This window comes from Mustela lutreola, chromosome 4 (assembly GCF_030435805.1).
Source record: "Mustela lutreola isolate mMusLut2 chromosome 4, mMusLut2.pri, whole genome shotgun sequence".
Taxonomy (NCBI): domain Eukaryota; kingdom Metazoa; phylum Chordata; class Mammalia; order Carnivora; family Mustelidae; genus Mustela; species Mustela lutreola.
Genome location: NC_081293.1, coordinates 131,690,871 through 131,705,436, shown reverse-complemented (window position 1 = coordinate 131,705,436; position 14,566 = coordinate 131,690,871). Strand labels below are relative to the sequence as shown.

General features: G+C 37.9%; 1 protein-coding gene across 3 annotated transcripts in view; it reads right to left on the bottom strand.

Annotated features, from left to right (window-relative positions):
- Nucleotides 1–14,566, bottom strand: part of VPS50 (VPS50 subunit of EARP/GARPII complex) — a 126,289-nt gene that overhangs the window by 3,008 nt on the left and 108,715 nt on the right. For 2 of the 3 annotated variants that reach the window (XM_059171119.1, XM_059171121.1), the window contains 5 exons: nt 8,601–8,749; nt 7,478–7,574; nt 6,330–6,488; nt 2,406–2,527; nt 158–461 (listed from right to left, as the gene is read on the bottom strand). In XM_059171119.1, the coding sequence (XP_059027102.1) occupies nt 158–461; nt 2,406–2,527; nt 6,330–6,488; nt 7,478–7,574; nt 8,601–8,749 (831 nt within the window). The remainder of the gene's footprint in view (nt 1–157; nt 462–2,405; nt 2,528–6,329; nt 6,489–7,477; nt 7,575–8,600; nt 8,750–14,566) is intronic. The other variant, XM_059171120.1, reaches the window with a different exon arrangement.

Below are 14,566 nucleotides of genomic sequence, written 5' to 3'. Positions count from 1 at the left end.
ATGCAAAGGGCACTGCATAGACAAAGTGTGAATATGGTAAAGAATCAGCTGATGCTTTATATTTCACTCCCATGATTTTGAATTATATAATACACCAGACAAGAACAACACAAAGGAAAAGGAATAAAAACTTAATTAACTGTTTTCCAGCTCTCACCCTGTGCTCTTTGATCCAGCGTTCCATGTCATTCTCGGTTAGATAGTAGGCTTTAATATAGGTTTCCACAAATTCTTTATCAGGAATAGGTCTAATATCTGTTAGTTTTTCAAGTTTCATTAAAAACTGTTGAAAATCCAATTGCATTAAGGCACGACCCTCATTACTACACTTCTTGACGTTGGCATATCTAAGATACACAATAATAAAAAACCAGAAATGAAGCGATGGAAAAAGAAACCTGTAGGTACTCAAACTCTTCGTTAACCTGTGTCTGGACAGATTCTCCAGAAACGAGAGGGTTCTAGGAAAGAGCACATGAGCCTTCTGTCAGAAAGACTGAGCTGCGCTGGAACCTCAGCTATCATTTTGCCTATGGGGCCTCAGCTTCCTCATTCGCAAAGCAAAGAGACTGAATAACTTCTGAAGTTTTTTGCTGATCGACAGACTACAGTGCCCACCACCCCACCCCGGTCAATAAACATAATCATCTGTAAGAAAGTTAAACTGGTCTTCCAGTAAATCTGGCTGCCAAGAATTATTTCTAAGCTGGGCTATGAATACTCCAAAGGAATCTTAGTTTCATAAAACTGTTCAGTGTTGTTAACTACCGGATGTAAAGGAAACAAAAGCAGTAATTCCCCCATGGACTGTCAGCTGAACCTAAGAAACATGTGAGCATATAAGCAAAAAAAGGATATACATACTTGTCATAAACTTTATAGACTTATTCTGACACCCCACACTACTGGAAACCTGTGTATTCTAAGGTGGAGTAGAAATAAGAATGTATTAACCCTAAGAGGACAACATGTTATTACTCGTAAGTCAGTGTCTCATTCCTTCAATAACACAAAATGTGGAGAATCCAACTGCAGGAATGCGGTACTTCCCCTAAGGAAATTTACAAGGACACTGAAGCACAGATTATTAGAAGTGACCAGGCTTTACTGCTTTGTTTTAATAAAAAGTGTTTTGCACAGAAATATAACATTATTCACTTTTCTACTTTATTAAACAAATTTATTAAAAATACTTTTCAGTTGTGACTGTTGACACAGAGCCATTCTGTGATTTCCAGCAAGGCTGGTTTCAATACAGAGTGCCAAAACTGTTGTCAGCTTGTCACTGTCACCTTCTCACTCTCTAATACATTCTTTTTTATATCAAAGAAGAAATGAAAAGAAATCAGATAAACGAGAGTGTGGAAATGTGCAATTCCAGACCACGTGAATGGTCTCTGAGACAGCAGCTTGCCTCCCAAACATAGTTTATATTCTAGACATAAGCATCGTTCTCTGAGTAAGTAGGAAAATTAGTATTGATAGATCTTCAAACTCAACATGTGGAAGATTTATACAGTTTACAATGATATAATAATGATACCACTAACAGACATAGTGGTTATGAGACCTGATTTTGCCATCAGAAGTTCATAAACCTTCTTGGTGTTTGAAAACTGTGTGAACCTGGGCAATTTATTTAATTTCTTGATTTTCTGAGGTTTTCTTCTTGATAAAACAGAGAGAATAATGGTTCTATCAAAGAGCTAATGTTAGTGGAAGGTTTGGAGGGTAAGAAAAGAATAAATGAAACAAGATGGGATCAGGAGGGTGATAAATCATAAGTGACTCTTAATCTCACAAAACAAACTGAGGGTTGCTGGGGGGAGGGGGGTTAGGAGAGGGTGGTGGGGTTATGGACATTGGGGAGGGTATGTGCTATGGTGAGTGCTGTGAAGTGTGTAAACCTGGCGATTCACAGACCTGTACCCCTGGGGATAAAAATACATTATATGTTTATAAAAAAATAAAAAAATTTAATTTAATTTAAAAAAAAAAGAGCTAATGTTGGGATTTGGTGATATAATCCTGTGAAGTGCTTGATCCAATAAATGACACAGAGTGCTCAATAACTGTTATGCATAATCATCATAATAATTATATCATTAGGCAATAATAACTATTATGAGTTTAACTTTCAGATCACCATGAGATGCTATTTTCCACTGTCTCCTACTAGCTGGTTCTAGCTGGTTACTAGATGGTTCTAAAGCACAGACAGCAGAGGCACAGTGGGATTTAAGGTTTCTTTAATAATGTTCTAAAGTCAAACCTGAATTATTGTAAGATTGTCTGCTGGCCAAGACTTTCTCTACCTATTCTATCTGGTAATGACAACATACAATGTGATCTGTACATTACAATTTGTCACTGAATAATCAGATAATACTTTCATGAAAACTTACCCTTCGACAATAGTTCTGTTGGCCAGCCGTATACAGTGTTCCCAAAGTATATTAGACACAGGCAGGGGTATCCGAACTCTCTTAGAAACCTCATTTAACCTCCTGTTAAACTGCTCAAATTCCTAAGAAGACAAAAATTATGGCCATATGAGGGTATAATTATAATGCCATATTGCTTTCCCATCTTTCCAGCAAAGAAGAAGATTTAGAAAAACTCAGAATCAAACCAAGTAATACAAAAAGAGAATACAAATATAACTTGGACTTTTCAAGTACTTCACATTGAATAAACTATGTTGTGATACAGAGCACACAACATTTTATCTCCAAGGAAATAAGTGTCATTAATAGATTAAGCAATGCTAACAATGTTCAAATGCTTCTTCATCTCAAATTTTTCTAGTCTCGCCAGTATGGATTAAAAGAGTTTAATAACCTAATATGTCTTTAAAATGATCTTCAAGAAACCCAGTTTAAAAAAGTATTTTGATAAGCTTTCAAATCAGAGTGAACTGTGAACCCTTTGTAATTTGAGGCTATACTCCTTAGAGAATAATCAAATAAACTATTCTCTATCCTAAACATTCTTTAAAAGTAAATTAGTTATTATATTCCAAATGATTTGAAAGCAATGACTAGCTGCAAATTTTTAGTGCAAAGGAAAAATAAAACATAAAATACTTCCTATTTCCTACAGAAAAACTGAGTATTTTTATTACTTATTAGGAACTTTCATGATACCATTCTACTAAAAATAAAAATTTATGTAGCTAATTTAGACAAATTCTAACAATTTCATGAAAGCAAACAGTTTACCCTTCAATAAATGTATTTCTAGTTTCTTTGGACTACATCACCTAAATATGTTCATTTACAAAAGTAAATGCTATCGCTCCTTCCCTGAAAATACATTTCAAATGAATTTAACAAGATTTAAAATGGCATTTTTTTTTCTTTAGTATCCTCAAGACAGCAGGTACATAATGCTTAACAAGTCAAGACTGACATGTGTTCAAATTCTCTAATAACACACAGGAGGGAAAAAAAAAATCTAATCATTACCACTTAAGCTACCACATGATTACTTATCATCCTTTCGCTTTTCTGTTAATCACAATTTTTAATTTATTTTTGACAGTTAATGGCTTTTAATTATTTATGAAAAAGTGAATTTTCAATCCACCAAGCTTTCTTTTTGAAATTCAAAGTTAAATAAATAATTGCTCTTCATCCTTTCCATTTTATGAATCTAGCGGAACACTAGTATTTGCTATTATATTTATGCTTCACTGCAGTAAACCCTGCTTTAGATTTCCAGTCACGATTCAGTGCTTTCACTAATATTTTAAAAATAAAGTTATATGCTGTGGCATCTGGGTAGCCTGGTCACTTAAGCATCTGCCTTCAGCTCAGATCAGGATCCCCGGATCCTGGGATGGAGCCCTGCCTTGGGCTCCCTGCTCAACAGGCAGTCTGCTGCTCCCTCTCCCTCTTCCCCTCCGCTCCTGCTCATACTCTCTCCATTGCTCTCAAATAAATAAATAAAAACCTAAAAAAAAAAAAAAGTTATATGCTAACTGTAAACAATGTCATTCTACTCACTGCTAACTTCAATGTTCAATAATGTTTGTTGTTAAATGAACAATAAAACCATTTCATTTTACTTAAGATTTTTGAGGGGCAACAAATGCAGATTGCTTTTTACCTAAAGGTTTGGATTTGGAAAAGTAATAGAACAAATAAAAGTTATATAAGAACTTCTTTAGGAGAGGTTTTAAGCTGCTAAAAACTGGTTCAGGTTAATAATCTTAATGCGTTTGGTTCTTTCTTACAGTATTAATGTTTCTTTTTTTTTTTTTTTTAAAGATTTTATTTATTTATTTGACAGACAAAAATCACAAGTAGGCAGAGAGAGAGAGGAGGAAGCAGGCTTCCTGCTTAGCAGAGAGCCCGATGTGGGGCTCGATCCCAGGACCCTGGGATCATGACCTGAGCCGAAGGCAGAGGCTTTAACCCACTGAGCCACCCAGGCGCCCCACAGTATTAATGTTTCTTATAATTAAAAATAACTAGGAGCACTTGGGAGGCTCAATCCATTGAGCATCGACTCTTGGTTTTGGGTCAGTAATGATCTCAGTCATGGAATCGAGTGTCATATCCAGCTTAGCGCTGAATCTGCTCAAGATTCTCTCTCCCTCTCCCTGCTCATGGTACACATGCTCTCTCTCTCAAATAAATAAAATCTTAAAAAAACAAACAAACAAACAAAAAAAAAAACCAAGAAGAACTAAGGCTCCTTCTAGTATATATATTCACTGAGTGCAGAACTCTCTGTCTTCTTGCTTCCCTATGAATACCATGGTTGGCATGCCATAAAAAATAAAATCAACTTTTCAAAAACAAAATTGTTTTAAAGAAAGGGTATGAGATTATTTACAAAATACATTTGACTAACATATTCCAAATTAAGATTCCCAACTGAAGTTTTATGGGAACCCTAGAAATCAAAGTTCTCCCAGGGAGGCAATTACAGAGCACCCTCAGACCTGACAGTAACCCCTAGACACTGCTAACTTTTCTCCCACCCTTAGTTCTGGAGTGGTCTTGGGATGGTCTTGCAATCTCCATTACAGAGTTCTAGGAGGTCACCAAGCAGAGAGATGATGAATTCCACCACTATCTCTGTTCTGATCTCTAGCTTTGCATACTGGTTCACAAGTGTCCCAGCTACCATCTGTTGCCCTAAGCAGTAAGAAAGTTTGTGTGAATGAGAGAAAAGCCAGGAGCTTAAGAAGGGCCAATTTTCTTTTCACTAACAAATATGAAAAACGAGACTTTTCTGAAAGCTTTTTTCATTTCCTCAAATGCCCTTGCTTCTCCTCAGATATCCACATGGCTCATCTCCTGGCTTCCTTCGGGCTGCTCCCCAATTCTCACTTCATCTCCTGATAAGTATCCCCTTCTGTGACGACACATAAATAAACAATATTGCTCCCAAAACACACCTTGCACTCTCTATCCCTCCTCTGCTGCTTATTTATTTTTTCACAGAGCTATAAATTAATTGACACATTTTATCTTAATTTAGGTCTTTACTGTTGTCTCCGTATTGGCATGTAAATTACCTGGGGATATGTAAATTCCTTAATCACAACTATACTGGGGCACCTGGGTGGCTCAGTGGGTTAAAGCCTCTGCCTTCGGCTTAGGTCATGGTCTCAGGGTCCTAGGATAGAGCCCCGCTGGGGCTCTCTGCTCGGTGGAGAGCCTGCTTCCTCCTCTCTCTCCGCCTACCTCTCTGCCTACTTGTGATCTCTCCCTCTCTGTCAAATAAATAAATAGATGTTTTAAAAAAAAAAATCACAGCTATGCTGTCAGCACCTAGATCAGTGTGTGGCACATGTAGGTGATCTATAAATATCTCTTGATGCATAAATGACAAGAGGTGTACAATTCTTTCCAGAAAACTTTTAAATGTAAGTTTTAAATGCCAAGGTGTTTGCATGACACATTGCAAAGGTAATGTAATTTCTGGAAAAACAACAACAACGATAATACAGAATAATCAGGGGCTTGGTTTCTTGCTAATAAATCTACACAACTACAGAAACATCTAATTAAATAGAAATATCTTCTTGTCACCATAGTCCTGGTTATTGAAATTACTTAAAATGAAAGTCAGCCAATCAAACTCTAATTCAAGATGGGTAATTAGTGAGCAAAAACAAAAAAATCTATGAAGAATTCGTGGGTCTAAAAGAACGCAAAATTCAAAAACAAATCCATTCTGATTTAGGGGCTTTAATACCATGATGCTAGAAATGTGGTAATAACGATAATCCCACTACTTCAGAGCAAGTACAATGACAGCAACAGTTCTCCCAGCAGACTCATCTTTAAACAAAGGTGTTTCTGCATACTTGCCTTCAGCAGTGCATCTACATAGATGTTGTGCTGTGACATAATTTCTTTTACGTCCCACTTCACATTAGCCATCAGGAGCAGCATCTGTTCATAATCTATAGCTTTACCGGCTACAATCCAATAAATTGGTTTGCGTAGTTCACTGGCAGTCGAGACTGTCTGAAATACATTTCATAGAAAGGAAAACAAACCTTTTCTAAAAGTATCAAGTTTATAAAAAATATTTTGTATCTCTTTCAAGTATACATCACATCTAAAAATAAAACATACACAACTGGATATTTAAATTATGAAAACCCTTCAGTTCGTTGGCATAGGACTTACTCAAAACACTTTTGAGACATACAATCAACTTGAGGTCACTGATGCACAACATTAAAAGAACCACAGATTCTCATGGAGATGAGCAAATATCTCCCATTTTTGCACTTCTGTCCATTTCCACTCTACCTGCCCCATCAGGAGATTTTGTCATCTCTCAAATGTATACTCGTGACAGCCTACAAGCCAGGCTCCCTGCCCACAGGCCTGCCATCTATTGCTGCCAACCCCTCTTTCTAAAACATACTGAACAGGCCACTTACCGGTTTCAAATCCTCCGGTCCCTTCCCAGTACCCTGCAGACAGAGCCCACCTCCGGGCTGAGAGTACTATGCACCATGTGGCTCCTGCTTCTTACTCCAGCTGTCTCTCTTACCACTGGCCCCTTCCCCTGCTCTGACAGTCTGCGTTCTCGGCCTCTGACTCACTCCAGGCTCTCTCTCACTGGCTGGTCTCCTGTGAGCCATTCCCTTAGCTTGCAATATACTCCCATTGCAGCCACCTGCCCTGGTTTAAACAACCCTCCCTCAGACAGCCTTTCTAGAAAACCTTCTCCCGATGACACCTCATTTCCTCCTCCAGCCAATGTTAAAAACCCTGCTGCATTTTCTTTCCCCTTATCACACTTTATTGTAAATACAGTTGTAATGCGCATTGGATGAAAAGGTATAGGAGCTGCTCAGTAAGTAAGTATTAACTTACTATGGGAATTCATGAGTGAATAAATGTATGTTAACTGCTCTCCTGGAATCTGGAGACTGGCCACCAGTTAAAAAACCCCAAATAATGTGCTCCCAGCTGAAATGACATCCAAGAGTGTTTCTGACCTGAGAGTAAAACTGCTGAAGAAAGGGCTTTTTGACTGCAGGCATCACAGCATCCAGATGGGGTTGAAGGAACTCAAACTGTTCAGCCAAGAATACCCTAAAGGGAATAAAGAATGCATTGCATAAGCAGAAGGCGCGATCCATGGCCTGTCAAGACTTTTGTGCAAGTCACCTTTAAGATCTCTAAGCACAAGTTTGCACAAGTTTAGCCATTAAAATTCCTCTCCACTTGAGTGAACTACCTTGTATTAGCTCATTTACAACCTACCCAAAAGTTACTGTTGAGATTATCACAGATTGCGAGCAGAGATGGAAGAAGGAGACTTCAAATAAACTGCTAGGCTGCTCTGCATGTGACACAGAAGCACAGATCACAGGAGAGATGGAAGAAAAAAATTTAACAGGCTTTTTTTTTTTTTTTTTTTTTAAAGGATTTCCTGTAAGGATCCCATTTAATTATATAGAACAGAGAGTTGAATTCACAGATTTAACATCTGACTGGCACATCTCCTAATGCAGCAAACTGTAGCTTGGCTGAGATATACACGTGAACTTCAGGTCAGGAGGCTGCTGTGCGGGAGTGGAGTCATTTGCACTGAGATTTGTCAGCAGCTGCCCTCTTTTTCTCTATTTTTTGTTATGTACGCAAAAACTCTTGACTGATGCTGGACAACATTTTATAGAAGTCATGTGCTTTACCTGTATTAAAAATGGGGGATTTATAAAGGTCAGGAAGCATTCCTGCTGATGTCGAGGGCTAACTATATTTAACACTAAACTGATGCTATAACTACTTTCTCTAGAATCACGATTTGATAGGAAAATATAGAGTATGCTATGATGTGGTTACTTTTTTGTAAAAAGTTTTACTTTAAAGCAAGGATCATGTTGCTCAAGACTGAAACCTAAAAGATTTCCCTTTTTCCACTGACGTAACTGAACACCAACCATGTAGTTTTAAAAAATCGATTGGTGATCTATTTCAGGAGAGACTTCTCAGAAATAAATTAAGTGACACTCAGAAGTAGGAGAAGGATGCAGCTAGAAATCTAATTACACAATGCTTACTTCTATAACTTTTCTTAAATACTTAAAGGCAAAGCAACGGGTTTTAACAACTTACAAGGATTCTGTGGCTACCACTCTTTCCGCCAGCCCATACAACGTATCCCCAGATGTCAAAATCACCAGGTGACTGAGGTGTGGGCTTGGCACTTTCTCCTTTCTCTCTTCTGCTGCTGTGAGGGTGGCGGTAGGATCAGCTGAAACTTCCTGAAAACACAACACATGTGCACACACAGCCTGAAATCAAATCTAATAGTAATAAACTATGTGGTTTTACAAAACTGGACCTGTAATTAAAATACTCGTAGGCATGCATATTAATCACATTTAGTTTCTGTTCTTTCTTTTCCTTCTTTTATATTTTCTAACTACTGGAAATTTTCTTTTTATACTAAGTGAAAACGATCCAGCTCCATATGCTATTATCTGCATGTGACCTAAAATCGGCCAACACAAGCAATATTTATGAATTGGAAGATGTTTCATAGAGACAATAGCAAGATGCCCTTTGAGAACCTGTAAATGAGAAAAGAGAGACAGCCTCTGGAGGACTGAGCTGGCACATTCCAAAATTATGGTGTGGTTAACTATTTCACATCCATACTTTAATCAAGGTAACCCTGGTATAATTTCAAGAAGGCAGGACTAGACTGCACTTATAAACTGAAACTGAGCTAACTCTGTTGGTAGATGTCTGGAGTCACGTTACTGATGAGAAGGCAGGTGGCTAATGGGAATCAAAGAAAGGGAGCCCGAAGAGCAGGGTGTATTGATTTTAAAGGATCGTCCAAGAAAATTAGGGCACAAAAATTGGATACAAACAAATCTAAAAGTGTACAAAATGTAAATCTCGATTACTTCTTAAATGAATTATATAGTCACAAATCTCCCAACACTTGCCTTATGAATGAAAGGACTCTGGGAGCATAACAGGTTTATAAATTTAGCGAAATGGAACTAAAACATTATAAAACCTTCCAAGTTAGAAAATGGTTTTATTCTTCTTTAGTTCTTCTTTGTATCCTATCTTCCACAAAAGATATTGTTTCTCTTCAATCTCTAATTACTCAATTAGCATTTAAAAGTTATTTTGGGAACAACTGTGCTTTCTCTAAGGGAGAATAGGGATAAGGAAACTATGCAAGTTAATCAAAGTCACAGCTCCATTATTTATTTTCTTCTACTAGAAAGGAAAATAATCACCCGTCTCCTGCACATACACACACACACACACACACACACACAAACACACAGCATTAAATGGCTACGTGTGCTATTTCATTTAATGTCAGTGTTTATGTAATCACCATCTACCAGACTATCTACGTGAGGAACCCTGGAATCATTTGTGTCTCCCCTTTCCCTCCCCACTCCATCATGCCTAAGAACACACCTCTCCTTTGTTTCTTCCTGTGAAAATAATTCTCTTTTACCTAATTAAGGCAGATCACGTCAACTCTCCTGCTCAAGCTCTTCCAACAGCTTCCTGTCTTCCTCAGAGTAAAATCCAAAGGCCTTACATGGATCTAGGCTCTGGCTATCTCTTTGATTTTATCTCTTACCAGCCCTCCTACTTGCTTTGTTCTGGTTATCCTCACCTCTGTGCTGTTCCTGGAATAGGTCAGACATGGTCCCATCTCAGGGCCTTTGCATTCCCTCTTTCCTCCACCTGAGACACTTATCTCCAATATATTCCCTCTCTACTAGCAAACGAGTTGCACATGAGTAGGGAGTTTTGTCGGACTGCTCTCTCACTACCAAAACTGTATCCTCAACTCCCAGACAGGGTCTACCCCATACATAAAGTGTTCAATAAATAGGCACTAAATAAATGTTGTTAAATAAATGAATTCTCATTCAGGTGACTCACTCCTCTATTTCTTCCTTCAGGGATCTACCTCAATGTTACCTTCCCAGAGAGGCTACGTGTGATCACCTAAACAAAATCACACCCCTTCTCTTCTCTTTCTATCCTTTCCTAGTTTTCTTTTTTTGTAATTCCTGACACAATTGGACATTAAAATGAATATTCGTTATTCCTATCTGCCTCTTCTACCAGAAGGACCACCCACTGGTCTTCCATAAAGTACCGTGTCACTCAATGTGTGCTTGTTAAACGAATTAATAATAAAGATAGCTATCCAACTATTGCGTATCCCTTGAGTCTTTTTTTTTTTTTTTTAAGATTTCATTTATTTATTTGACAGAGAGATAGAACCAGAGAGCACAAGCAAGGGGAGTGGCAGAGGGAGAAGCAGCAGGCTCCCCACTGAACAGGGAGCCTGAAGTAGGGCTTAATCCCAGGACCCTGAGATCATCACCTGAACAGAAGGCAGGTGCTTAACCAACTGAGCCGCTGAGTCACCAAGGCACCCCATGAGTCTCATACTCTCCTCACATAGCTCCTTGCCTTCCACCTACTTCCAATATTATACTTCCAATACCTCCTATAATACTCTGTATTTTCTCTTTGTGAATATCCATCTCACAGAAAGTCAATGGATGGTGAGGAAGAAGACTTAATGAAACCTTGAAACAAACAAACAAACAAACAAATAAAAACTAATAAAGGAATTAGGGGAAGAGATAACTCACTTGGGCCAGATGGCTAAGCTAGACCAAGTGGCCCAATGGAGTAGACAGAGGAATAACAGAAAATAATTCCAGAGAGGTAGATTTGGCTGCATCACAACAAAGCACTTTCTATCAGACAGAAGTATAAGGAAGGGAGGGTTATGAGTTTCTTATTGGAAAGAGGTTCAAGCAGAAGCTGACAGCTACTCAGAATGTATAGAACTGTACAGGTTAAAGGAACACAGATAAGTTTCCTTCTATGGCTTTATAAGTAGAAATTTGGAGAATTATACTCCACAACTATATACTAGGCATCAAGCACCCCTCTTTTCTTTCTTTCTTTTTTTTTTTTTTAAGATTTATTTATTTGAGAGAGAACGTGAGAGAGAGAGAGAGAGAGAGAGAGAGAGAGAACACATGCACAAACAGTGGGGAGGGAGCAGAGGGAGAGGAATAGGGAGAAGCAGACTGCCCACTCACTGAGCAGGGAGTCTGAGGTAGAACTTGATCCCAGGACCCCGGGATCACGACCTGAGCTGAAGGCAGCCACTTATCTGACTAAACCACCCAGGTGCCCCAACCACACCCACTTTTAAAATATTTTGTAATTATACTGACAAAAACTGACGTGAACTTTCTGCCAATACTGCAAACTCAAAATAGCTCCAGCATAACCATGTACACCATGAATACCACACATTGATACTAGCAGTTACTTCTGAATTTCATTCTTTTATGATTAGGTATCACTATATGTATACTAAATAATAAAAATATCTTTAAAAACTGGAAAATTCCTGGGACGCCTAGGTGGCTCAGTTAGTTAAGCAGCTGCCTTCAGCTCAGGTCATGATCCCAGTGTCCTGGGATCGAGTCCCACATCGGGCTCCTTGCTCGGCAGGTAGCCTGCTTCTCCCTCTGCCTCTGCCTGCCATTCTGTCTGCCTGTGCTCGCTCTCTCTCCCTCTCTCTGACAAATAAATAAAATCTTTAAAAAAAAAAAAACTGGAAAATTCCTGTGACTGTAGTAGATATTAACTAGCTAATTTAGGAGAGAAGAGGGAGGTGGTGCTAAAAGGTGACAGAAGGCAAGGATCTGTGGCCTGAGAGGAACGAAGTTTATCTCTGGGTATACGGAAAGGCCACAAGCACTCACCTACTCCATCCTTACTACTCCTTACCTACCTGCCATTCAAATGTGCTGAACTCCCTCTTTACTCACAGAGCTCTTTCACAAGAACATTCTTGTAGTCATCACTGGAATTGTTGCTCCCACTTCAAAGGGTTTGCATTTGGATACCGTTCTTTGTTCCTAGTTAATACTGGCATTTGAGGCATAAAAATTATAGTAATTATCTGCTTAAAGGCTAAAGTTCTGTGTTTATGTTTGGGGAAATAAGCTTGAAGAGAGCAAGAGAATCACAAAAATGTCAAGCTGATTTAAATAAACGGCACGTGCTTACTGCACACTTGAATGGAAAAGCTTCTAAGCTGGATCAGTGTTTAGATTACACCAGTACAATAAGAAAAAGACATAAAACCGTTTGAAGACTTTGAGAAATAAAACCTTAACCAAAATCTTTAGTTTCACAGTGAAAGTCACAATATTTAACCTCTCCTGCCACTAATAATTTACTACTACAAAGAGAAATTGTTTTTATTGACTTTTCCAGACCCATTTAAAATATATTTTTCTTATCAATGATTTCAAGTTAGTCAAAGATCTTAAAGCCAACAATTTAGCATCACCAAGTGTAAAACTAAAAATTCACAGTTCTGATATCACTATGACCTATACCAGCTTCCCTTTCTTCCTTCCGCTAGTAGGCTCCTTTTCTTGAACTTCTATTTGATGTGTCAAATTTTATTTAACTTGAATATATATGATATAAAATTTCAGGTGGCATTTTTAAGATCATAATAATTCCACAATACCTTTTACAGCTTAGAAGCAAAATTTAGAAGATATATATGGAGAAAACACAATAACCAAAAATGTGCTTATTAAACTTTTAACCAACACATAAAGGAAATACAAGAGAAAGTACAACTTTCATTTAGTGGCTCCAGATTGATTAGGCTATAAATTACTTAAACAGCCAAAGACTGTATTGAATAGCAAGAAACCAACTAATGTTCTCTGCCAATGTAGATGCAAACTAATGAAGTGAAGAAAAATGAATATACCAGCTTACAAGAACCTGAGATCAAGGTCTAGCAAATGACAAATATATTTTCTAAAATAATAAACCAATGCTTATCAGTATGAGTAATAATGTAACATGTAACACTGGAAACCAACAGAAAATTCGAGAAAAACTTCTGTATTGCTGTATGAGGAATAAGGACTATGGAGAGACCCTGTCAAAAAGGTCTGCACTACTTAAAAACTGAAGAAAAGAGTGACTGCTCCCATGGCCTTCTGATCCAAGGTGCAGTCTGATTTAAGAGATGGTAACCATAAGGATTTAAATAAAGAAAAGATCTCTTTAAAAGACCAGGTGCCAAAGGAAAAAAGCAGGCATATCTTTCTATCCATTTACTGGGGGAGGGGTTTTTAAAAACACATTTCTAAATCTGACTACCAGTTCTGGGAAAAACTTACCCAGTGAACACAGAACTGGTCAGACAGATGCTACAGATACATTGTTATCCCCAGATGGGCGGCAGCTGGTTTGAATAGCTAGTTTGTTTACCTGGTCATGGTATTTCATTAGTTATTGCAGAATCCAAAGCAACAAATCCATGCCTTAAGTGTCAAATTTGGAACTGTGGTTTGACAATCACCAATCAGTAACTACCAGAGATGCCAAAGACATCAGAGTGAATGACTTTAGGGTAAATTTTGACCTATCAATCCTTTTAACTGTATTATTATTATTTTATTATTAAGGACATCTATGGCTCCAAATGTCATGAAGCCCAGACTAAGTTAAGAGTAATGGGTTCTAGAGGTAACTATGTAACTATACCCGACTCTGGACTTTTTGATTATGACCATTCAGTCCATCAATTTTAAGGCTTTCAGCCAGAAACAAGAAAAACTTAAGCTGTGGACTGAGATCTGGAAAACAAGATGTGATCAACGTTATGCTAAGTATCAAACAAGGAGAAGCAAAACAGAAACATGGATAACTTCTAATGGAGTTGAAAGCCAATCGAGTTTACAAAAACAAAGACAAAAAATATATATAAATAAGTGGCTAGGTCAAACAAGGAGCCCTGACTCTGTACACGATCAGAATTAAATGGATAGCAAAGCCAAGAAAACAAACCAGGTTAAGCCAGTAGACAAGAAAACTCAGGGATTGGAGTTTACTCCTTTGTTCAACAAACAATTTACTGAAGAAATGCAGTTTGCTGAGAGATAGTGCTATGAAAATTACATATACATGTACTGGGCAGAAAGATGTCCATATTATAAGGGAGATGGATGATATGGATAAAGGTG